This window comes from Pithys albifrons, chromosome 4, assembly GCF_047495875.1.
Source record: "Pithys albifrons albifrons isolate INPA30051 chromosome 4, PitAlb_v1, whole genome shotgun sequence".
In the NCBI taxonomy this organism is placed as follows: Eukaryota; Metazoa; Chordata; class Aves; order Passeriformes; family Thamnophilidae; genus Pithys; species Pithys albifrons.
The window spans coordinates 49,991,146-50,017,532 of NC_092461.1; the positions used below are offsets into that span (position 1 = coordinate 49,991,146).

Below are 26,387 nucleotides of genomic sequence, written 5' to 3' on the forward strand. Positions count from 1 at the left end.
TGCTTTAACACTTATGACCCAGTTAGATCAATGCATGTTTTGAGATTTCAGAGTAAAGTCTAATGTTTGAATAGAATAGATACAATTAAAATAATCATGAGTGTCCTGACAAGAAGGTGTGTCTGAAATGACTGTGCTGAAGCTGATAAAACTCTTTTTGCAGAGTCAGGTTTGCAAAGCTTACATGAAGTCAGAATCACCATATTATTAAGGCTGTTATAGAAAGAGATTTGGAAAACAGATGGCAACAAGAAAAAAAAAGAATAAAAGATTAAATTCACAAGTAGGGCATTCAGTATGACGAACTACTTTAATGAAAGGCTCTGCTGGATTCAGATTCTGTTCTAAGGCACTGTACATTTTATCTTACACACAACCTGTCTCTAATTTGCAGAAAAATTGTTTTGGCTTCTGCCACTTGCAATTAAAAACATGTTACATAACAGCAGTTTAATCAGTAGGATGAACTGTGCTCAGTTCTGTGCAGCATCCGATACATGTTTATGTGACTGTTTTTGTTGACTGCAGGCAAGTCAGTAAGATGAAAAAACTGTACCAGCTGAGCAGTGGAGACTATTTCCTCGGTTCAGAAGTGTTACTCAGACTCGACCTGCTGCACGGAGATCAGTGGAATATGGGGCATTTAAGACAGATTCAGCCTGAAGTAGTGAAACCTCTACTTCTTTACTGGTATGAAAAAATGGACAGGAACTAAAATTCTATTTGTTTAGCTAAATTCCATTTTCTTTGATAAGTCTGTTAGGTTTATTTCATCTCACTTATCCCATTGCAAATATTGGAAGGAATATCCTAACAGGACTAATGCATGAATTTTTAGTTAAGCATAAACTACACTGCAACCTTCTGAGAAGCCAGGCAGATCTGCCTTACTGAGCCCTTGGTATTTTTCTGCCAGAGCATCTGAACTGCTTTGTGTATCTCTGCCTTGGACATCATTCAACAAAACTTTAGTCTGTACTGTAGGGAAAGCCCTCCAGGCACAGAAGGTTAATTCTGTCCTAACCTGTTCCCTCACTGCTCCTCTCAAGTTTCTGAGGATACTCTGTATGTACAACTATGCAGAATTTGACCCGAGACTTCACTTTTCAATGTCTGTCATACAAAATGCCTTTTACATATTGACAGCTTAAGTGAGGATACAAAATCTAACCTATTTCCAAAATGTAGGCTAAATTTTTGAGGATGTTCTCTCCTCCCTAAGGGGGATCAACAAATAGCAGGCATAAAATAATACTTGCAATTATAAACTTTTCTGTGGAGCCTCATATGACTTGCAGCAACCCTGAGGTCAGCTCAGTTGGTTGGAGCATTGTGCTAATAACACCAAGGCTGTGGGTTTGGTCTCCGTGTGTGCCATTCATTTAAGAGTTGGACTCAATCTTTGTGGGTTTCTTCCAACTCAGAATATTTTGTAATTCTGTAGTCTATCTTGTGGCCTACAATCCTTTCCCATTCTTTGCTGTAGGATGTGTGGAGCCTATCCTACTGCAGACTTATAGAAAGACAGCTATGTAATGATGCAGAATTTGAAGCCTAAGTTTATTTATCTATAGTTTGCTTTTAGATTTGGAAACACACAGTTTCTTTAACACTGACTGATTTTTAATTCTAGGTGCACATAGCACCGTATCTTGATACAGTAAACAACATAAATGGAAAAAAATAAAAATAAGCCAAATAGTCCAGTGTTTCATTGTTTTGGAAAGTTATACCTATTAGCTTTTTTCTCCCTAGGGGTCCCAGATTTTGTGTTACTCATTCAACAGCAATTGAAGCTGCCAGTGCAAAACTGAAGTTCTGGCACACCTGTCAAGAGAGGCCGAGGGTGGACATCGATCCTTTCCCACAAATAGTGTCATTGTTACCATTGACCCAAAAGTCTTCCTTACAGCATTCTGTTCTTCACGTAAGTAGGGTCACAACATTGAAAAACAAAGCTTTATCCCTTAAAAAATATTGACAAAACTCCTTGAATTCAATGGAACAAGAATATAGTACTTGGTTGGTTGGAAGTCAAGATTTATCAAGCTGGTATATCACAGGTTATTACACATAAAAATGCAATAAAATTTTATTCTACGTTATGCAACAAATTGCTATATGTTCAGTCAAATCATCTTAGTTACATGCTGGCTATTTCCTAAGTCCTTTGGATAGGTATTTTAGCTGGAAATTCTCGGAACTGCAAAATTAAGTATCTAGGAGTGCAGGTTCTACCCTTCAAACAACCTTATCTTAATCCAGAGTCATCCTTACAACTTCTCTATAGTTACCCTGAACCTATCCCTCATGTTTGTAGAAAGGGCAGAATTCTGCTCATCTTCTATCACCACAGCCCTTCAATCAGCTACACATGGTTTTTGCTTTCTACAGAGGGTCATGAGCCACACAACACAGAGCTTTTCACAGTGTGTAGCTTGCAGGTGGCCAGTTTAGTTTTGACTATTTTCTTCCTTGAAAGCCTGAATGTGAGAGGTAACTGCAATAAAAGCTTCAGGTTTTCAGCAACACAGTGTTAAGTCTCGAGACACAAGGTACTTGGAGAAAGTGAATTGAAGCTGGGGTTCCAGAACTGAATGGGCTATGCCACAGATCTAGTAACACACACCTCTGTTACTTTGAGCTGGATGGTTTTAGGCTACTGTTACTTCCTTTGAAATCTAATTCATGGAGATACTGGAGGAAAACAATGAGAGAGATTTCTGGTTCAGAAGAAACTGAATTCAGGATCCAGATTCTTGTTGATCACAGCAGGAATGGGAGCAAGAAGCACCTGTGTCTTACAGTGACCAAGTCTGGCTTCACAAGGTGTGGTAAGGACCCAGGGGTAGCTGTAGGTCAGGCACACAGGATCCTAACCTTGCAGGTTTTCCAGCCCCTGTTGAATTCAGCACTTTACAAAAGTCTGACCAGGCATCTTGAACCTCACAGAATCAGCCCATTTCTTGCTCCTAGTTTTTTTTCTGTAAGACCAGACTTCTGAATCTTCCAGTTGCCCTGTGCTTGCAAGAGCTTAGAAAGAGCAGCAGCTCTGGGTGAATTTCTGAGGGCTCTCTGAATGCAACTGGCATCTCCAAAAAGTCATGATTTAGTTCCAGATCGTCAGTGATGGTGTGGCAGAATGCCCCCTTTCTCTCCCAGTCTGAGGGATTGTTTCTATCTTACAGTGAGCTATCTTAAGGTAACCTTTGTAAGCTTCCATAAAACATGTTCACATGCTCTTCACCTGACATTCTCTGTAATTCTGTACAAAGTGCATGTAACACATTTCTACCTGTTAAAAATGTAATTTTTCAACTATAGTGGCTATTAAGGCATACTGAAAAAAATCTTGAAAGTTATTCAGAGATTTTTGTGATTTACAGTTTTACATATTGTGATTGACAAGGAAAAATAGCCCTGAAAACCCTTGAATGTTTTAGAGTAGTTAATGAGAACATGTTAGGAAAACACAAAGCTGTAAAAATAATCAGAATTGCCTTATTTTTCTGTAACATCTTTTAGAAAAGTAGAACAAACTCACAACTTTATTAAAACTAGCTAAACTGAATTTCTCTTTGAAGGGATCATCAAGATTGCCACTTACCCTGACATCAAGTCAGAGTCCCCAGAAGGATGACATTTCTAGCAGTAGAATATGGTAAGTACAAAAGCCCCTTCTATGTCTCCCTGCGCACCAGTATATATCAAATATTTATGAAAGTCTTTTAGATCCTATTGTTTTCATGAATACTTTCCTTTAATACAATATTCTGCTTAGTGAAGCATGGTTATGGTACAGCTTGTATGCATGGAGAATTCCTCCCTGGCTGATTATTTTCTCATTTTTTTGTGCAATAATAAAAAATAAAGCCACAAAAACTTTATTTTCCCAAATACAAGTATTGTGTCTTACATAATAGTTTATATTCTCTACATACATTCATATTCTTTTAACCTGTCTCAAGTGCTAGCTCTGAAACTTATGCTGTGCCAGTGATTTCTGCAAGACCACATGAAAAAGTATTCCTCTGCAATTTTTTCCCCATTTATTATAAATTTGAACTCTGTGTACTTTTCCCTCTACTATTCACTATGTCATTTCACCTCTTTTGTCCCCCTTCTTATTTGTAACCCTAACCCTAACCCTAAGCAGTCCTACATTTTTCTTAAATTTGTACTTAAAAGTTTTTTTTTTTTTTTGTGATCCAGGTCAAAGTCAGTGAGCACAGACATGATTCATTGCTCAACTTGGGATGGTACCCAAGACTCAAGGTACCAGGGTTATAGAAAGTATACCTATGCCGAGCTGCTCCATGTAAGTGCTGCTTGAAAGTGTTAATTGTCTGTAAACATGAGTTAAAACACTTTATTCTGCAGTATTAAACATGAAGTAGTCAATAATGAGGAGGAATTGGTATGATTATGTCAGTGTTAATGCTTTATGCAGAGGTATAATTAGAACATCGGCACTTTCTTTGTGGTATCTGTCACCTATTTTATAGGAAATCAGGCACAGACAGAGGTTTATTTTCATTCGAAAGTGTTGATCTTCTCCATAGCGATCATGTGTTCAGTAGGCTATTATAGAAAATTCTCTGCATGAATGCTTCAGTGGAATTGTTGCCTAGGAAAGTATTCCAGACTTACAGTGAAAACTGAATCTGCCTTAGCAAGTCAATAAAATAGTAACATTCATAAGGGGAAAAGGTTTCATTTGTACAACCCCCCCTTTATAGTTTGTGTACTTCATTTTTTTCTTTGTTGAATTATTGCCTGCTAAGCAGGCCCTCATTGGAACAAACCTCAGGAGAGACAGGCTGTGCAGAAGGGCCTTTTCGTAGTAACTGTTAAAATGCTGACAAATAGAACATGTGAGATGTCAACATATGGCAATCTAAAATATATCCAAAATCCTTCCCATTTGTGGAACAGTCTCAAAACAACCTCCCGTTTCATGGTGGTATTGTTACCTATGGCCTTCCGACTAAAAGAAAAAGCATATTATGAAATCTAAGCCTATTTATGTATGCATGGAGTTTGCTGAGAACTTGAGCACATGATTGTTTTGCACATCAAAATCATACTTTGTTTAATCCTTCACTGTATTCATTTTACTTCTGTGCTAATTTTGACAGGGAACAAAACAAAGGCTGGTCTGTGCAATTAGGGGACATTTGCACTTAGAAATGTATATACAGGAGACATTCACACTATGAACTATTAGTTCTTATACATCATCACAGAGAGTTTCTCTGCAACTGAGGGAGAAAAATACCATTCATTTACACTTACAGGGCTAGACTGAAACAGTCAGGACTCCACAATTTGCCATCACAAATACCATGCAGAAGGGAATGTAGGGATTAATAGTTTAACTTCGTACTGAGAAGGGAGATCTACCTACTGGGCTTCAAAAGTCTGGCTTCTTCCTGCCCTTCTCCATCCCTGTTATTGTTTGGAAATAAGCTGGTTGCCAGCTGCCACGTTCATCTGTTTCCACTTCTTCTATCAGAGACAGCAAGTCAGCCAAAGTTTCTCTCTTGTGATCATCAGAAGCTAATTTACTACTCAGAGAAACCTCTTCTGGCTTCTCTAGGAGCATTGATAAAATGGTTGTATGCTTCCCCAAATGCTCACCACAGTAAAGAGTGTGGATTTCTTGCTCCCTGAATTGCTCAATTTTGTTGTTGATGTCAGTGGTGTAACCCCAGTTGACATCTTTTATTCCATGATATTTAAATGTTTTGAATCCTGACCAAATAACCACCTGTTAACTTCTCTTAATTCAAAACAGCAGCATGAGCTGAGACAACTCTTGACAGCTAAGTGATGTTTAGTATCATTGGAATTCCCCAGATTCAGTGTTAAAGAGTAAAGAGTTAATGACAGAATTAAGACCATGTTGGTTTTTCTGTTTCAAGTATTGAGGAACCACCTAAGGGATCACTTTGCTATTCTGCATGCCTTCACTTATCAGATTAATTCCATCAGATATGAATATTTAGTAGGAAAATGGTAAGGATAGCTATGATAGATTGCATATGTAGCAGAAAATGGAGTCTAGTTTCTTGGGATGAAGATACTAATTGAGCACACTGGATGGCTCTCCATTGCAATGTACTGATATTTGAAAATAATGAAAGCCTGTTTTATTTGTCCAGGGGAAAAGTGCTGCTGGCAGTGTTGTCTTAGGGGGACCAAGAATGGAAAGCATGCTGCAGTCTCTTTATTTGGAGAACAGAGCAGGCTACTACTTCACACAATTCTGTGAGAAGTCAGGGAATAAGGTATGAACATTTTCCTACTCTGTGATAATTTAGTCCACAATTGACTAAATGCCAAGTTATAGAGGGCAGCCAGACTAAAAAAAAAAAAATACTGGAGAAAGAAAGATTGATGACTGGATGAATTATTACTTATGAGACTTCAATCCCTCAACAACAATAAACTGTTCATATGTATATGCAAACTAATGACAGGTCTTAACCAAGCTGTCAGATTCTAACAGTCTCAAACCTATTGGAATTCTGATTGTACCATCAGGAATAAAAAAAAAGAAAGACTGATCATTTTTAAAAAGTAGCCTTTTACTTGGCAGAAAAAATGAGGTCCTAACCCACAAAAACATTTTTTAAAAAGATGGAAAATCTGCTATGCTATTATTCATGATAACCTGCTTCCTTCTTACTTGTTGGGTTAGTGATGTCCAAAATCTCCAATGTTTTAAAAACGTTCTTCTGCTTCCATGAAGCTCTTTGGATTTCTGAGAAATATAACACTATTTCTTCTCTGCAGTCAGCAGATCCATCATTCATTGTTGGGTGTAAATTGAGGATTGGTTGGAACAAGTTATGAATCTGAGTCAGTGTTTAGGGGCTTTGCAGAAAAATTGAGTCTTTAGGGGAGATTTGAATGCAATCAAGATGGACATCTGTTTCACCGCTGGCCCAGCACAGGATCCAGCAGCAGTAGCTAGAAATGCCTTTGGCTACTACTAGACAAGAGCCAGTGTTTCCAAAGCTGAATACCTTCAGCTAAAATTGTTAAATGTGTATAGATAGAAATCTAAATAAAAGAAACTTACTTTTTCATTGCATCCACCTCCATGTCCTTTAGCCTTTGCAGGTGCCAGTCTCCTTTGAAAATTATTTGCTTAAAGTTTTCTCTTCACCTTGTTGAGCCAATTTGAGTCATATGCCAGGTCTGGAAGGCCACGGTTTGCGGAGCAAAGTTCCCTACTCCTATCTCTTTGGAACACAATCTTTATTGGATAGCTATGGGGGTTTCAGGGTATTTTTAAAGTCTGAACCCCATAAGCAAATGATTAAATCAGAGGACTTGGGGAAAGATCTAGACTTCTGAAAGATCTTTTGCTGTTTGAGTTTATGAAATGAGGCCAAGACTCTGTGTCTCAGAAATACATGTAGTAAAAATGTAATGATAGTCCCAGTAACATATGTCAAGTACACAGTATTTAATTGCTTTGGTTATTGCTGCAACATGCTATTTTACCATGGCACAAACTCTTGGTGTCCATTATCAACATTGTTTCTTTAGCACTGGCTTTATGCCACTGAAATGTGGTTACTCTTCAAATATTAACTACAATGTTAACAATTTTAATGGCTAATTATGCATAAAGGATACAATAAAAGATAGAGTATCACGGTGATGATGCCATTAAGTATGCTATCCTTCTGCCAGTATGCAACAGAAGATTAAATCCATCTTAAATTGAGCTTGATTTATGATGACCCCAAGGAGCCTAATAATACTTGCATTGGAAAGTCAACCTTTTATAAAGCTGTGATATTTGGGTAGCAATAACCTACATTATTTTTCATCTCTAGTTGTGGAAGAACTGTGTGTACTTTTGGTTCGACCTACAGGCTTATCATCAGCTTTTTTACCAAGAAACTCTTCAACCTTTTCAAATATGCAAGCAAGCTCAAGTAAGTTGTAAATAATGTGTTTTCCCTTCACAAAGACATTTACTCATTCCCTTATCAAATGCATTTGTTCATTGCAAAGACTGAGAAGAAGATAGAAAGTAGAAAAGTTTCCAAATCTTGACAACCCACACCAAAGTAAATCTGGGTTGTGGACAATAAAAGAAGCTCTTTGGATTGTTTCCATGGAATTTCTTGATTCAAACATTAAACATGCATAGTTTGATTTCTAGGCTCTGCTGCCTGTTCCCAGTTTTATCTGTTGTACTCAGTTTACCTAAACTCCCCTTTGCTACTCTGTGTCATATTTGGAAACTGTCTGCTTAGTGTTAACAACAGAGATAGTGTTTTTTCTAAACCATCTAATTGGCCTGTTCCCTTCCTTCCATCTCCTGTGTGGGTTAGAATTGCAGGTCTCATAGTCCAGTCTTCAGATAATGACCTCTGTAATGAAAATGGATCTTCGTCAGTCTGGTTTTAATTTTTATGATTATCAGAGTATCATTATTATCTTTTAACCGTTGTCATCCCCCTAATAGATCTTTAGATCCTCATTTTATGTCAAGGGAACTGAAATTTTCTATAAACGAGTATTCTTAATTGACCATGCACTTTAAATCAGGTAAAAACTAAACTGCTTTACCACAGTGGTGCTGATGGCTGTCACTGACAGCAGAGTGGACCTATTCCATCAGGGAAGAAAGCTGCAGCAGTGTAATGTAATTAGAAGAACTCTAAGGAACTTTTCAATCACTGTGAGAAACTTTGGTCTGATTTACCTCTTTAAACCTTGCGTAGGAGTATATCCTATCCGCATATTTCAATAGATACTGTAATACAGCAAAGCTACTTCAACTGTCATTGGAACAAATATCTGTAGAGAGCAGGTGAGAATAATCTCTTTGTATGGCTTGTCTTACTAAGTATCTAGACATCCTTGAATTTGTCTTATTTTCCTTCTTGGAGGTTTTACTGGGGTGAATGACAGAATTTTGCATGCTTGTTCAGAATTCTTACCCAAATCAGTGGTTTTTGTACAGAAACTCTAAGCAGAAGCTGAGGCATGGATTCTTCCTTCGCCCCCGTCTGGGTAAACTGAACTTCTACTCTATTTAGATGTTTTTCCCTCCAGCTGTATTTGTGGCCTGAGTTTGTGGGCAGCTGAATGTCCCCATAAGTCTGGCTGTCTCCTGTCTCTGCCCAGGTCTGTGTGTGGCGAGGGACACTGCTCACAGCAGACATGCAAGTTACCTACACTGTGTCACCATTTGCCCATGTGTTTTGGTGCAGGCCAAATCTTAGGTTATGGTCCCTGATATTTTTCAGTTTGGTTTCATTTCACACCAGCTTACATTCTTTCTGCAGTGGTTGCATGGCTGAAAATTAAGGCCCAGGGTTTTTTACTTCTCTTATTTCCAGTGCTGGCCTGGTGGTGACAGCAGAACATCGCACAACCCGTGTTACCAGGCAATTGCAGAGAGTACATACACACTGCCATTAAAGTAAATACATCAAAACGAAGTATGTGAAACGGTTCCATTAGCATAACTAACAGCTGAAATGTAACATAACAAATCAACACATGTGCTGCAACATTTGGTATCATTCTCAAGCTTGCCTTTTAAGGCTGCAGAAAAATTATACTTGTTTTCATTGGAACACGGTGAAGAGGCAAGCTGCAACCAATCTACAGGCTCTGCTCAGGGAAGAGATGCCTTCCCAAATTCTGTGCTCACCTTTGGCACAACAAGACACTCCTTCCAAATACTCCTAAGAGAATGTGGATCAGATTCTCACGACACATTTCAAATATATTTTGCTATTTATTACAGAAAGAGACGTGCGGAGTATTCCCTGTGTTCTGCCTGCCTCCTCTTAGAAACAAGAACAAACCTGGATTGCTGTGGATCTGCTACTCATTGTTTCATTTGTTGGGCATTGTTATCTTAGCTTTATGATAGAGTAATAAAGTACATTCCAAGGTGCATATGTATTCAGCCAGGGAAAGAATCTACAGGGAGAATGAAATCTGATGGATAAGAATAATGACCAGTAATGACAGTAATCATCCAGGAACATACAGGGTTATTCACTGTAAACATGTGCACAGGAATATTAAAAAAAAAAAAAAGCAATAAAGAAACAAATAATACAGACTTTGATTTTTAAAAGAAGTTATTTAGAGTTAGAAAATTAATATAGTTATGGGAAGTACAATATTTTAACACTACAATCAATTTAGATAAAGGAAGTTATCATTACTGGGGACCTTTAGGGTCAAACACAAGATTTATATTAGTGGGAAGTGATGATGGAGGTTAAGGCAGTTTAGCCTCTTTGTTTAAGACCAGTCAGTGCATTACATTCTTCCCTCATATGGTTCTGTCAAGCAGCTGCACAAAGCCCCTCATTTAGATCAGAGCAATATCCATGCCTGTGGGCAGCAATACAAAGTATTGGGACTTAAATCTTTCTCTCATGTCTTGCTTCACTCTAGTAATTCTGAAATTGCTTAAGAAACCTTCTCATCTGGGGATGAATTCACATCAAAAACCAACACCTGTACAATCCCTGATTTGGAAAGTCATAAATGAGGCTGAAGTCTTAATCTGAATTTTCTAAACATTTTTCATATTCAAGTTTGTGCTATTTTAAGTAATTTCATTATGCAAATTAACCAAATTTCCAGATGCAGTTTTGGGTTCAATTCATCACTTATTCTAATACATTTATAGGAAAATTTACAGCTGGCAGGTAGAAAACTTCTTTATGTTTTCAACAGGAACAAAATAATCAATGAATTATAATATGTACATGTCATACACTTCATATTTTTGTATGAATGTGCTAACCTGTAAGTTCATTTAATGTGATGTTTCCTGTTGAATCTTTAGGAGATTGGCTAATATAAGAGTTCCAATAGTCCACTGAGATTCAGAAGACCACAAGAATTCCATGGCAAAGGAATCAAAAAAAGGCTATGAATATTACTTTTTAAAGCTGATATTTTTGTCAGTTTTAAAGAAGAATAACAAATATACTCAAGTTAACTTATTTCATACAAAATCATAGGGCAAAGGAATTCTACCTGAGAAACTTGTGGCATGTTTGGTTTAGTTTCATTCTTAAAACTGTGCTAAAATGATCACCCATTGAAGGAACCAAGTTAAATGTGTTTTGAAGTATTGAGGACATACTTTTGAACCTTTTTACCAGTTTACAGATCCCTTGTATGATTTTATGAGTCATAACAAGTAGAGCTATGTAGTCCTAATGACAAGTAAAATGGTTAACCCCTCTTTAAAAAGTCTATTTTTAAAGATACCATGTCTTTGTATCATTGGACTTGTCCCTTCTAATTTGGCTATTTTATACATTAACTGTTTTTGATCAGACTAGAATATGATTTAACTGAAACTTTACTAGTATTAGGGCACTTCAAAATAACTTCCAACTTATTGAATCATTGCAAATCTAATTAATGCTGTCTCTGGTAACTTCAAATGTATTTAAGGACTTATGGAGAAGGGCATAATGTAAGATAAATGTGGCGTTGTTGTTCAACTAGAACTTTTCCTGTGGATGTCTTCTTTCTCTGACCTTACCCTTGCACCTCTGTATCTTTATTGCACTGACAACATGGGCCACAATAGCCACAAAGCATCTTTGTTTGCAGTGATTAGATCTATGAAGAAAGAGTGTGGAATCCTGCATAGACAGTAAATACAGTAATGGTAACAAGTGCTAAGTGGGGGATGGATGTCAGCCATGAAGTCCTGTATTCCTCAGTGACCTAATACCAGGAGAATCTAAAGGCCTTGTTTCAAATTGTGAAGGTCCAAAATAATGGGGATGTACTCTAGTGCTGTTGCTGTTTGAAAGAAAGAGTCTAATATATCAGAATTTAATTTAAAACAAACAGAAACATAGTTATTTAATGTACTCAAACATTCTCCCCTTGTGCTTGAAATCTAAGCACACCAGTGTTTTATTACTTCTTGAACACAGAGCAAATCTATTATTTTCTTCTTTTCTGTTGCTTTGTACATCTGCTAGTTACAGCTGGCTTTTAGCAAAATAAGGAAAACAAGAATTATCATATTCTTGAATTTATGCTACTAACCTGATCCCTGACTGTATGTTTGAAAATTAGCTGGACTTTGAGAATATGAAGAAGAGAAAATATTTATAAGTCTGTGAAATATATTATGGCAGCATCATTTTTCTGTTGACTTCTAGCTGCAATCAGAATCATAATGCTTTAGAAAGACATTCTGGAATATCCTCTTCCAAGATATTCCTGCAAGAAAGTATTTTTCTCTGAGTTTTCAATGTTTGTTTTCATAGCAATTTATGAAACCTTTAGAAAACAAGAGTTTAACTTAGGGGACTGTTTGAAAAAAAATCAAAATAAATAAAAAAATTACTCTATGCTTCAAGAGCGAGCTGCTAGTGAAAAGGAAACATTCTCCAGGTTCAGTTTTCTTCTCTTTGTACATGTTGAATGACAAACTCTGTATGTTTCAGATAAAAAGCATATTGTAACCCTTGCTTTGGTAAAGATTTAGACATCAGTTACATAGTGGAATCTCCTGCATGGATCCTGTACTGTGATAGAGTCTCTCCAATGTCAAAAACTATATAAGGGAATCTCTGCACAGTATATCATATAATTTTTCATCAATTTGAACCTTAAATTTACAAATTACCATCTATTCAGAAGTAGTAAGATGCCCTCACTAGTTGTCCCAGCATGTATTCTGCAAAACAATGTGACTTCTTGAGCAAAACAGTTGCTGCAGTGATTGTGGTTATCTGAATCTAAGAATCAGACAAATAGCTCCAAGAGAAAATTGCATTAAACCTTATTTTTTTATCTAACCATTTTAATGAGTAAAAATGGCAGGGGAATCTGTTATGCCAATAACTGAATTTTGGACAAAGTAGTAATGCTGGTAAAAAATAAGGTAGTTGTAATTAGACATATATATAGAATATATGTCTAATTACATATGTTCAGAATACACAGCAGGGCAGTGTGGGACAGACATTAATCTCTCCTTCAGTGGTTTGTGACCACTGAAATGTATGATGGCTAAGAAACAGTTTTCTTCTGTTTTATTGTAGTTCCTTTATGCAACTTACATTTCCCCATCTGCCAGTATGGACATTGGACTTCATCAGGATAAGAAAAACATTATTTATCAGAAAATTGACCCAGCTTTTGAGGACCTTTTTGACCCAGCAGAAGAATATATTCTCACTATTCTCCTAGAACCATGGATGAAGATGGTGGAAGCAGACAGATATACTTATGGAAAGGTAACACATCTGGATGACACCGTGAAAAAGTCTTATGTCAGGGAAGAAAATCACAAGAGCCTTCATATGCAATCCTGTTATATTTATTGTCAGGAAGGGAGATGTATTACAAGATGTTTTGTTTACCCACTCCTTTCTATGTTGATACATGTAGTAGGCTGAGCTGCTTGTGAAGAGCAGACAGCTCCTCTGAAAAGGAAGGTGCAGACTTCATAAACTCCTTGGCCTGTGAACTGGGGAGGAATGCATCTTGATGTGCAAAACTTTCTGTTTGCACTCAGCAAGCATCATGTTTCTGCAGTCTTGCCGTTGATCAGAAGTAATTTTCTTATGATGGATTTCCTGCAGGCACTCTGTATTTGTAATCATAAGCAGAAAATAAGCCATGTTTCCAGGGTGTCAGTGCAGTGATACTAGGCCCATAGTAATTGTATTAAGAATTGCATCAAGAATTTCTTGGTGTTTAGAATTTATGTGCAGGTACTGCTTAGCATAAGAAGAAATGTGATATTGTGGTCCAGCTGTATTTGCCCCAAATGCTTTTTAGATCGGGGCTCTGTTGTGTAAGGGGTAACTGTGCTCTGCGGGCCTCCTGAAGAAGGTGACTCAGAGGTATCCTCTGTTCTTATTCCAGACAGCTCTGAAGGATTGAACTGAGCACGCTGATGCAGTGATGACTGCAATCCTGACTGCCTTTGACAAATAAGACCAAGAAATGTGGTGACAGCACTCGATGCTGTGGCTCTCTGTTCTTCATAAACTTACTTACAAGTTACCAGCTGTAGATCAAACTTCTTTTGCGTGCCACAATATAAGAAATATATTAAACCATTAGAAAGTGACCAAAGGAGGGCTAAGAAAATGGTGAACTGCCTAGAAGGGCAGCCATGTGAGGAGCCACTGAGGCCATTTGGTCTGTTCAGCCTGGAGAGGAGGACACTGAGGGGAGACCTCAGTTACAACTTCCTTGTGAGGGGAAGAAGGAGAGCTCACATTGATCTCTGCTCTGTGGTGAGCAGTGACAGGGCCCAAGGGAGTGGCCTGAAGTTGTGTCGGGGAAGGTTTAGGTTGGATATTAGGAAAAGGTTCTTCACCCACATGGTCGTTGGGCACTGGAACAGGCTCCCCAGGGAAGTGGTCACAGCATCATGCCTGACAGAGTTCAAGGAGCGTTTGGACAATGCTCTCAGCCGCATGGTGTGATTATTGGAGTGGTCCTGTGCAGGGCTAAGAGTTGGGCTTTGATGATCCTTTTGAGTTCCTTTCAGCTCAGCATATTCTGTGATTCTGTGATTCTGATTTTGAGTCTTGAACGTCTCTTGGATATGAAAGGAGAAACTTACAATGGGAAATCAAGAATTGGAGGGCAGGAAGTTAGTTCTTGATTTTCTCCACTATGACCTTAGGTGAAGCATCTCCAATTTGCAGGAAATATCAGCATTTATTACTGATTACTGATTCTGTCAGCTTGTAATGAGAACATGCCTGCATTGCCTCCTGCAAAACATTTTGAAATCATGTTTTTGGTGCTATATCATACATGCAGGTATGAACAACTAGGTAAATAATAACCTAAAATCAAGGCAGAGAATGGTCTTCTAAGCTTATTAGGTGGTGACCAGTATTAAGCATTTAAGGATGGAGTATAAGAAAAAATCCCACACTGCAGTATGCCAGATTCAACACTTTGCAACCAAAGTTCATGGACCAGAGGTCTTAGCCACATTTTTGTATCTAATAGCTTTTAATGAAGGGTTTTCTCCCTCATGAGTTTATGTAAATGTGTCTTGAGTGATAAATTTTCAGCCTCACTGTAGAAGTAGATTCCATGTTTTAGTCACGCCATAGGAGAAGAAAAAAGCTTATCTTGATTTGTTTGCAAATCCCTCCCTGATAATTTCGCCTGGTGCCCTAGGTTTGTATATGGTGAGGAACAAGTGAACAATAGTTATCTTGTCATATTCTCAATGTTGTTATGGTTTTACAAGTTTCTGTTTTGTCCCCCTTCAATTACACCTCCTTGAAACTCAAGAATCCCAGACTGTTTGGCCTCTTCTCTTACAGAAGAAGTTCCATACCTTTGTTACAGTTATCGCCCCATCTTTATGTGTTATTTTACATTCTTTTGATGAGATGCAAGCAGTACTCAAGGTCTGGATGCCCTAAGGATTATCCAGTGCAGAAGCATGTTCTCTCTTTTATTCTTTGTTCCTGATTGTTACTATCATTCTAATTGCCTTTTGACTCGTGGTGAACTTTGAGTGGCTGTGCGAAATGTAAGCTAATAGCCATCTGCCATGTTTCCAAGATCTCTCTCCCAAGTAATAACAACTAGTAGAAAGCCCTCATTTGGAGCTCACTTGAATGACTTCATGTTTATTATTGTTGAATTCAGCTGCCTTTTTATCATGCAGATGCTAAAGTGTCCTGAAATCCTGGAGCTTTTCATAGTCAATTTAATTCTTTTTGCTCTGTTGAATCATTTTGCAAACTTTGTTGTCTCCTCACTCACCTCTTTTTCCAGATAGTTACAGAATGTTTAAAAAAACAGCCTCAGTGCAGGTCCCTGTGAGACTCCAATAGGAACCCCACCCCATAATGAAAGTTATTTATTTCTTTGGTTTTGATTTTCTACCTTCTAATTAATTCACAAGGGGACTTTACCTCTTATCCTATGATAACATAATTTCCTTTGGAAATTTTGGAAGCTTGAACACTGATAAAACTGACTGAAATGAAATATACTAACCCAAACACATCTGCAAAATATTTTCTTCCCTTTTCAGCTTATTTTCTAACCTTTCAGATAAATTATTTTTTCTAAGCTATTTCAGCTATATTTTTTATGACCCACAGAGCACTGCGTAATTGATTGATACCTTTATGAATCTGAAATTTTATTTACTTTCTATCAGACTAGTTTTAGTCTTTTGTAACTGTATATTTTCCATGTGTGTTATCAATACTAGTTGTGTAGTACCTGTTGCTGGTCCTCACCGAGTCGCATCATCAGCTCACCCAAGTATTGTTATACATCATTTTTGTATGAAAGCTAGTCTGCTTTTGAGCTCTCTCTGAACACAGTGTTTTCACTGCTCCTAGCAATGGAAGGATTCCTCCAAAGTGAGATTTGAAAAGATATACTTTTCCTTTAAGTTAATATGTGTGTCAGTTTTTGTATCCTTGAGTTAACCAAGGGATAATCTATTGTCCTTTCAGTTTAGAGGATGCGTTGCTTTGCAAACGTAGTTACAGACTTCTCAGTGCTCTAATAATGCAAACATCTTAATCAGAACATAAAAAGCCAGAACTAAATCCTTTTGACTGCACAATACGTGCATTTGTGAAGTTATAATACACAGACATCCAACGACCTGTTCTAGGAGGCACTAGAGTCTCTTTGTACTGGGCGCAGGCTGATACTCAGGCACGCTCCTTCCTAGCACAAAGACAAGGTCTGCTTTGTATTTTGCTCAGTCCCTGGCTCTACTCTTCCCCTTTGTTCTACCCTATAGCAGGATATATTGGGCCAATAATGAAACGAGATATTTTATCAAGAATTAGGTGAGTCCAAAATTATTTATGTGGGACATGGGCAGTATATGTTATCTGCATTTTTTCTTTAAATGAAATGTGGAAAAAGAAGAGTTCCTTTTTTATTGTTGACTCTCATCTTGCCTCTATCTTCTTTCTCTTAAAACTTTTCAGAAAAATGTTCAGAATTATTTTACTATTTACTTTTAAACTATGTTTTCTTTTAAGGGAAAGAATAATCCAAAGCACTTTGTAAGTCATGGAACAGAATTACACTGAGCCTGAAGACATTCAGATAACACAGTGATTAGTGTGGTATTCCCATTTAAGCGAAAGTGTAATGAATAGTAATCTAAACATTCTCTTCTCTCTCTTGCACTTAAGCTCTTGTATAAGATGACCACAGCTTTCTATTCTTTGTAATGAGCATTCTAATCAGTGTAAGGCATTGGCTCAATTTTGCTAAATGTCCTAAAATCTGAATTTGAATAATTTAGTCAGTTGAGAGGGTCACCAAGCTATTCCTTGTGCAGTTACTAATTGCTTGCCCATAACATGGAGAACTGCTCTGGTTATATATATAAGGCTTGTAATTAAGTTAAAAAATGCCAATACTTCATGAGTTCAAATCATGCACAATTTATTATTTAAAGCATTACCTGCTACAAAACTAAGGAAAGGGACAAGACTGAAAGTCTGAAAGCTTTCATCTTCATTGTTTAGCTATTATAACATCTTTCTCATCTTAAATTTCTCTTTCTGGAAATCAGTGGCACTCTGTCTCTTTGACATTTTCCATTGAGAATCACAGTTTTAAGAATTCTTTTTCTGCTTCTTAGTGGCACTTTGACATATGATTTGCTGGTATAGACACGAGGTAAGTCTGACACAATATACACAATACAATATATATACACAGTATACACAGTGTATGATATACACAATGTAATTTAACTATTTTTTAAATACAAAGTTCCTTTCTTAAAGATATAGTTGGGTTATTTAGTGGTGTGCTGCAGAAATCTACATCTGATCCTACAAAAATAGGAGAATTTTGTTATACCAGAGCTTTTAATAGAATTGTTTCTCAGAAGAATGTAACTTCTAGTGTCATCTAAACATCAGTCTCATTACTGGCAAACGTATTCCTTTCCATCCACTGTCACTGGCAAAGTGCCCATGCAGTTCTCCATCTTTCTATAATGTGTACTGTAGGGATGATATAAGATATTATTTTTATTAGGTGGAGTTGGTGGAAGAAACCCGACAGCTGGACTTCGTGTGCGTTAGAAAGCTCCAGGCTTTGCATCAGGAGAGTAGTTCCAAGGATGAGGTAAGACAAGTACCTACTAATGCAAACAAACCCTTTTTCTATCAGAGAGGGTTAACACTTTGAGTATCAGCAATGAAGGAGTGACTACATTCCAGTTAGGAGAAGCAAATAGTCCAATTTCTACCATTCATTTTGGGGACTGATGGACTGCCATTGTGTTAATATGGGTCTTCTGCCAGTTATATCAACATCAGACCACTGTATGATTGGAGTCAATGAGGCAGTTTCCACCAAAGTCTGTGGAATGTATTTTGGGCCCTTAATCTTGAGTAAATGCCTGCACTTCAGGTAAATTACAGGTATCTATTTGTTTATTTGATTATGGAACCTGCACCACTGGTATGTTTAAAGTAAATGTAGAAGTAAAGCTGATTAGGAGCTGGAGCCTTAACTCGATTTACTTTCTCAGCAATCAAAAAGCTGTTTTACAGAGACAGATTATCTAATGCAAGGATTATTAGACTGAGCAAAATATAGAGATGAAAAAATCAGTTATGCAAGCAGAATAATTTCTTTCCTCAGAGTACTGTTGCTGACACTGGTCTGCCATCCTGCCCTGATGATCAGCACTCGGGTCAAGTTCCCAAAGGACTGGCAGATCCTAATCTGTCTGACCTGATCCATGACAAAGAGAAGCTAAAACTGTTTTGGGCTTTTCTTAATAAGCATTCTGCTGGGTATGTTGCTTCATTATTTTTATTTTTCCCATTTCTAAGTTCAGAAGAAATCTTTGCTGGGGATCTTGGCTATCTAAACGTTCAGAGATTTTATTATTTTTAAAAAACGTGTTTGCATATTTATGAAATACACATGCACATTGTTCAGGCAACTGAATCGTCTTAATATTTTAGAGGTAAAAATTCTCCTCTCATCATATGTTTCTATTACAGTTCTGCTTTCTGTTTCTGCTTTGATTAGTGGCAAACCCCTGAGCAGAGCAATTAGCCTCAATGAGTAAAAATGTCTAGTTTTTAGTACAGATGCAATTTAGTACATTTTATAAATTAAGTTTGGATATTATTAAAATGTACAAATAGTAGAAGACAGACATGTTATTCTCACAGTGCAAGAGCAAACACAGTTTTGTGTTTGTTGAACAAATTTAAGTACCAGCTTGTAGTTTAGGCAGGTACTTTGAAAAAGTGAGCCTGTTTGTCGGTTGTTGTTTGGTTGGTTTTTTCTTTTTTTATCCTTAAGTTACCATTTCCTTCCTTTAACCCAGGTTCCTGTGAGCTGATGCTTTGCATATTACCTAGTGCTTCTAGTCAAGCATGGATATAATTTTAGATTGGATATTGATCAGCTTTTCCAGAAGTGTCCAGATATGGGCATCTGGCACAGAACTCACCTGGCCAAGATTCAGTGTCATCACTTCTGCTTATCATCATAGGTTTCCTCTGTAGTCAGAGAGAAAAATACAGACACATTTGTTCTGGTTCTGAAGGTAACATCTAAAACCACTTTGGATGGTTTATTCCTAAGATGGCTATTTCTTCTCACTGACTACAAAAGGACTGTATATAATAGATATGCTGTGGGTGCCTAGAGTCAAATGACTTCTAAGTTAGTTGTCTAGAGCAGTCGTCCCCAAACTGTTTTGATCACACACATCATCAGTAAAAAACTTTTGAGTATGGACCCTCATATATATATTAAATTTTTGATACATTATATACATGTGCTGCTGAAGTTACAATCTTTTTTCGTGCTCCTCAACAAATGGTCTTGAACATCTGGAGTGCACACACCCCACTGTGGAGACCACTGGTCTTGACATCCTCTCTAACTGGGAAAAGTAGGAATCACCAGGTAACAGGTCACTGGCTAGGATAAGGTCTTGGACAGGCACCCTAATCACAGACAAGTCCCATCTTAAATGGTAGAGCCAGGCAGAAAAATGTTTAATTTATGGAGAAATTTTCTTTTGTAAAAATTCATAGTGAAGAAAAATGCTTGAAAAAGTCTCACAGAAGTGTTTTAGAGCTGGGTCCAGGCCTAGTCACTCTGTAGTTCAGCTGGCACACTGCAATAAAGATGCTCAATGGTACTATAAGCTGAAGGCATCCTAGAACTAACGCAGTCTGGAAAATGTTAGAAAAAAACAACAAATGTGTCATTCACCTCTTCATTAAAATGTATGGTTCTGATACTTCCCCCTATAGGTGACCCAAGTTTCAGGAAGGACAGGCTGCTAAATACCTGTGCACAAATTCTACTAAGAAACTAAAAAAAGTTCAATTAATTAATACTTCATTAAATATATAGGATATATTCACACAATTCCAGGACAATTTGTGTTACTTGGATTAGTGGGTTACCACTTGTTAGTCTCACCAGATGAGTTGATCACGTGTGTGCCCCTGATTGGCTGAATTAAACCTGCACTGAGCCAGAATAAGCCACCACTGAAAACCTTTTCACTAACACACTTTAAGATGTTTTACTTTTTAAGTAAGATGCGCGTATTTGATCAGTTGTCATAGGTAGATGCCAAGGAGTTACTCCATAAACCACAGTAACTTGGATCCCTTGCAGTTGGGTGAATTTATTCATGTTGTGATGAACTAGCAAATGAAAGAATTTCAGTCTCAATAGATATTAGGTCTGTAAGGGTCTCAAAAGAGAGAAAGGAGAACATCTGTTCTTAAATCAGTTGGATGCTTTTGAAAGTTTTGCCCGCAGATTAATACTTTGGAAAAGCCACTTATTAACTGAGTGGAAAAGTGAAACAGATTTGTCTGAATTTAATGTTTCATACTTCCTGCTGCAAGTACAGTGAATGTCCTGATTAAAATGCAAAACTTCAGCTAAGATGACACCATCAGAAAACAGTCATATAAATTAAACTGAAGTTGTAGGTACATCACTTATTCTGTCTTCTGATTTAAAGAACAAAACCATTCTATGAAAACAAACTGAAAAATACAGCTTGAGAATTGCAGATGGAAATTGTCACTGACTATGAATAGTGAAATCAGTGGTAGAATCTAATTTTTGATAAAAAACATCCCACAAAAAGCCCTAGAAACAAATTTTACCATAAATTGGTTTTGTCTGCTTGATTGCAGACCGGCTTTAGCACTTCATGTGGGGTAGGAAGGGGGTGATTTTTCCCAGGTATCATTCCTGTTCCTTTCTCAGGTGATATGACAAGGGGACAGAACAGGGGGTGTCAACTTGTCCCTCAGTGGCTTGCAGCCTCAGTAGTGATTCAATTTCTCATCTGTTTAATTTTTCATTTTCTCTGTGAGCTCTACACTATGGCTCTGGTTCACAGTTCCTGCTGGATTTAGCACAGGCATATTGAGGTACCCCAAAAGGGACCCTAAATGAGAGCCCTAAGATGTATGTTTGATCTGCCTCTTCAGCAAGTGTCATGGTCTCACCAGATGGTACTAGCAAAAAAAAAGACATAAAATTTCAGCCCAATCTGACCTGATATGTAGGTCTTGAATATTTTGGTGGCTTGTGGCTTGTGGTTAAACAAATAACTCCTACAAAGTTGGTGAAATTAACTCAATATTGAAATAACATTCTGTTTAAATTTGTTTGTAGTATGGATCTCATGTGCTGGCTAGATATTGAACAGTTCAGAAAGATGTTCCACGAGGACAAAGAAAAAAGTGATGAAAAATCTAAGGACATTAAAAACAAGTACTTAAACAACGAGTACTTCTTTGGACCCAACAGCCCAGCTACCAGAGAGCAACAAGAAAAGGTATCAGTTATATCAGTTACAAAATCATTCATGAAGAACAATCACACTGAATGTCACTGAGATAAAAGCCCACAAGCGTGTTTGCTCCAGCTTTCCCCAGGCTATCTCCTAAAATGTTACCTATATTTTTGGCCAGAAATCTGGTTCTGTTCTGGTTGCAGGGGTCCCTTCCTTCCTGTTAGGGTTCTTCTTCCCTGTCCCTTACAGAACATCTCCCTTAAACCCCGATCTGAGGCCACAGCCACAGCATGCACAACACAGCTCAGAAAAAGTGTAAAAATGGCTTTCAGGCACAGTGACTTGTTCCAGCTTTCTATTTAGTATGTCAGTAAAGCCACAGACAGCAAGTCTGAGCTGTGGTACTCTGATATATCTCATACTTTGGCAATTTACTTGGTCAAGCTGGGGTATTATTTTGCAGAGTCTGTATCCTATTATAGGTAGGGACAAATGTAATCTGTTCCCTTTTATGAAAAGTACATGTGAGCCTTGGGTAAGCATGCATTAAATGCTTTGCTTACAATTAAGCTCATGCTTTGCTAAATCAAGGATGTAGAGAGATAAAGGACTTTTGGTATACACAAAAGTTTATGTCATGTGTTATTGTATTTGGATTGCTTAGCTAACACACTCAGGTGGAGGAAGGAGACAAATCCTTCATGATCAGCTTTCGGCAGCGGTTCTGCTAGAAGTTCAGCAGTGCGTCCAGAAGAGATTAGAAAAACAATGGCTGCCATTGTTCCTGGCAGATCAACACCGTGGAGTGGAGGGACAAGCAAAGGTAATTTTTTAACAACAGCAACACATCCAGACATTGTTTTTTGTTTGGCTCATAATTTACCATTGGGATAAAAGGGTTCAGAAAAAAAAGCAGCCCACAACTCACTTTCAGTTTACTTTGAAAGAAATGCTGTAGCATGTACAGGTTGAAACATTTAGCTTGAAAATTGTGAAGACTGTTCCTCTTAAGGCTAAGTTTAGCTGACAGTATTATTGTTAGATCCTAAATCTGAAGGAGCTGGTATTAGCTCTGCTGCCAGGCAGGCTGCCAGGAGAGGCAACTAATCTTTGCTGTAGCACTACACTCTCCATATGCGATTCTGCCCCAGCCACACAGTTGCACACTGAAGAAATGCTGCTTTGAGTAAAGGATTTGCCCAAGGGGACCAGAACAGAAGTAAATGAGTGGGCTTCCCATGCTGTAATTCCTTCTCTCTCTTATGCTCCCATCTGGAGCTGCAATGCCTGTAGAAATGACTTCAGGATTTGTGAAATTCTGCTTAGTGGGGAGGTTAACTGCTATAAGCCCTGTTCCATTTGGTTACTTCAGAAAGTTGCCAGAGAAGTGGGAGTGAGGAGCCTTTCGCTCCTGCTAGCTCATTAGAAAGACTGAAAATCTGCCTTTTATGAGTGCCTCTGTGTGATCTATGTAAGGAGATCATCCTGCTGGTGACAGATGCAGAGACATGTTTTTCTGCACTTTCACAACAGCTCTGACATGTAAATGTCATGGCAGAAGGAAACTTCACAGTTTCACCAAGCAGGCACATATGCAGTTGCATGGATTCATAAAACTTGTTTTCTGTCATCTTTATAACATCAAGAAGGTTGTCAGAAGTGCTGTGAACTGGATTCTTTCTTTTGATTCACAAGACTAAGGAATCTGATAAAACAAATTGTAATTTTAATACTGATTATGTAATTAAATCAAAATGTTCTAACCCTCTGCCCTTTTTAGATGAATTCTGCGTCCCTTACAAGCCCTGCCATAAGACCATGCATAAGGTTGAGCTGCTTGTAGGTCTGGAAGCTAACTCATGCCTCTTCTTGCACCTGCTGCACTGCACTGGGATGGAGAGGAGCCCAAGTAGTTTGAAAAATGTTGGATTCAACTCAATCAGTTTACAGAAAATACATACTTCTAATGAGCTTTTAGTCTTTTCCTAACTCCATTTATGTCTCACGCTCTTTTCTCATTCTTATTGCAAATTCAGAGGATGAAAAGGTCCTTTGAAGAAAGTGTTTTAGAAGAAATGAAACCAGATGACATTCTTCACTTGGCTTGTTATTTCACAGTGACCAAATACTGTGGGCATGCTATGTAGTCCTTATTCAGAAAACCTGCCCTTGATTTGAGGTGTATTTTTGCTACAAAGGAGTTGCAGGATCAAGTCTGTGTTTCTGATACAGTCATCCAAAGGAACTAAAAACATTTCCTACTGGAAAAAAAAACCCACCAAAATTTGTTCCTAAGATAAATGGTGCCTCAAGGGTAAAGTAAACCAATGGAAGTGCATAATTACACTGCTATTGCTTGTCTTCTCTAACTCCCCAATCTTAATGAGCAGGTGCTCATTTATAGCTGAAAAAGGGGTGGCATTCAGTGTGGCTCCACAACTAGTTTCAGACGTAAAATCCAAACAAAGACATAAATTATACTTCCACTGTGGTCTCTTTCATTAGAGGGCTGAACAAGAAACAAGAAGAGTTAAAAATTATAATGATAATATTCTCTTCAACCGTAGATAATGGATATAACTGAAGATCTTTTACTCAAAGACCAGCAGAGGACAACCAGGATATGGAAGGCAAGTGAAATTTACCGTGTCTCTTGTGTCTGCAGTTTCAGTGTCTTTTTCATTGGACCTTGCACATCCTTCACAATTTCCCTGTTTACAGTGTGAGGCCCAAATGTAATGCTGTCAAATGCAGTCATGATTGTATTGGCTAGAGTGGACTGATTACTCATGTTACTCCTGAATTTAGCTCCCTGTTGGATGTTCATGGTAAATTTCACTCCCTTCCTGGCTGGAGAGGTCATACTAGAAAAAACATGTCTATTGTCCTAGGCTTTGGACCACTCTTAGCCCTTCTCAAACTCATATTGTACCTTTAATTCACATTTATCTGTATTTTGCATGCAGTGGACTTATTGGGACAAGCTGTTCATTCCAGCATCTGGTAGTTTATTTATTATTGCAAGTGGATTACGTGCAGACACAAAAGGGAATGTGAAGTATGCAGTGGAGTGGGCAGGTTTAATCATATCTCACAGTATCTGTTTCATTTAGAATTGTATTTTAATCTCACAGCACTGAGATAATATCAAATTTAAACTTCTTAAACCTTTGTAATAATACATTTCATCAGATGTTTGCCAGTTTTTCCCTCTTGAAGAGCAGTGAACTTTTTGTGATTGCCAACATACAAGTTGTATACATTTGTTCAGTTGAACTTTTATTGTCTGTTGAAATCAAACTGGAGACCCGGTCACCAATTATCCATGCAAACCATCAGCACAAAAGGGATCCAAAGTGCATGTGGGTTCTGTTAACTGAGTTTTCCCTTTTTCTGTTTGTCAGGAAGATGGTTATTTTCCATGTTGTGCTTCAAGGTTGTTGACCCATAAAATAAGCAGTTTGTGTATTGGTATAGGGATGGGCGAAATGTTTTATTCTTCCTTTCATGAATATGACCCAAAAATAATTTTTCCCAAAAGTTGCCTATATCCTGGTCACAAGGGATAGAACATGTTTGGAGAAATGGAGAAGGGCTGAGAGGATCCCACCCTACTGCCCAAGTTGAGCTGATTTTATTTTAACACAAGAACTCTCTGGAAAGCCACTGCCCTTCCTCTTGCAAGGATGGGCTCACCATGGCAGGCTCTGCAGCAAGACACTAAACATACTGCCTGTTTGTAGGAGAGGCTGCAGAAACCCTTTCAGCTTAGGATCAGGTTTGATTTCCAGAACTATTGGCAACAGCTAAACATGTTTCTGTCCCATGCTGACCATTGAACAGCACTCCACCCCTCCAGGACTTCAAGAGTTTTAAACCACTGTTAGAAGATGGTTTTCATTCATCCATCTGATAACAAAAGGGGGTTGTTTGGCTTGCTCCTCAGTGGCAGTACAAGAACTATTTGTTCAGGAAGACAGGCCAGCATGAATTTCATTTCAAACAAACTGTCTCTGCATAAGCCATCTTTCTTTCTCCACCCTTTCCTGGCTGCCTACTGTTCTGTGCTTGGCAGCAGGAGGATTTCCAAAATGTCTCGATGACTCTCAATTCTATTTTGCTATTGGAAGCTTTATTTCACAGAGAGCAAACTCTCTGGCTTCTGTTGGTGATCATGGCAACACATTTCAAAGCTCATTTTGGTGGTGAGATCCTTGTCAGAAGCATTTTACAGCTTTAAGCTGTGTGGTTTGTGTGTTCCTTTTTCTTTGTTGTTTGTTTGCACAAAATTCAAACTGTTCTTTAAAAAAGTAGCCCGTTGCCATAATCAATAACAATAGCTGTTTCCATATTTTATAGTATGCAGTCATATGGTCTAAATCATTGTCAGTCATTTCCTCTCCCATGATGTCTTCCAAAAAACGTTTCCCTAACCAAACTGGAAAAAAAAAAAAAAAAAAGAAAAGAAGGAAAGAAAGAAATGAAACCTTGCCACATTTTATTCCATGCATGTCACAAACTCATAAACTACTGAAAGTTAGGGTCAGTGGAAAGATAAGAATCAGACAGT

The 26,387-nt window shown here is 37.9% G+C and overlaps 1 protein-coding gene across 1 annotated transcript in view; it reads left to right on the plus strand.

Moving 5' to 3' along the window:
- The window catches only part of RGS22 (regulator of G protein signaling 22), a 74,820-nt gene that overhangs the window by 27,322 nt on the left and 21,111 nt on the right, over positions 1-26,387 (plus strand). Inside the window, exons 9-20 of the mRNA XM_071554082.1 lie at positions 529-690; positions 1,756-1,927; positions 3,585-3,661; positions 4,213-4,318; positions 6,165-6,290; positions 7,854-7,955; positions 13,080-13,274; positions 18,052-18,141; positions 18,664-18,818; positions 21,697-21,859; positions 22,482-22,640; positions 24,385-24,447. Of these exons, the coding sequence (XP_071410183.1) occupies positions 529-690; positions 1,756-1,927; positions 3,585-3,661; positions 4,213-4,318; positions 6,165-6,290; positions 7,854-7,955; positions 13,080-13,274; positions 18,052-18,141; positions 18,664-18,818; positions 21,697-21,859; positions 22,482-22,640; positions 24,385-24,447 (1,570 nt within the window). The remainder of the gene's footprint in view (positions 1-528; positions 691-1,755; positions 1,928-3,584; positions 3,662-4,212; positions 4,319-6,164; positions 6,291-7,853; positions 7,956-13,079; positions 13,275-18,051; positions 18,142-18,663; positions 18,819-21,696; positions 21,860-22,481; positions 22,641-24,384; positions 24,448-26,387) is intronic.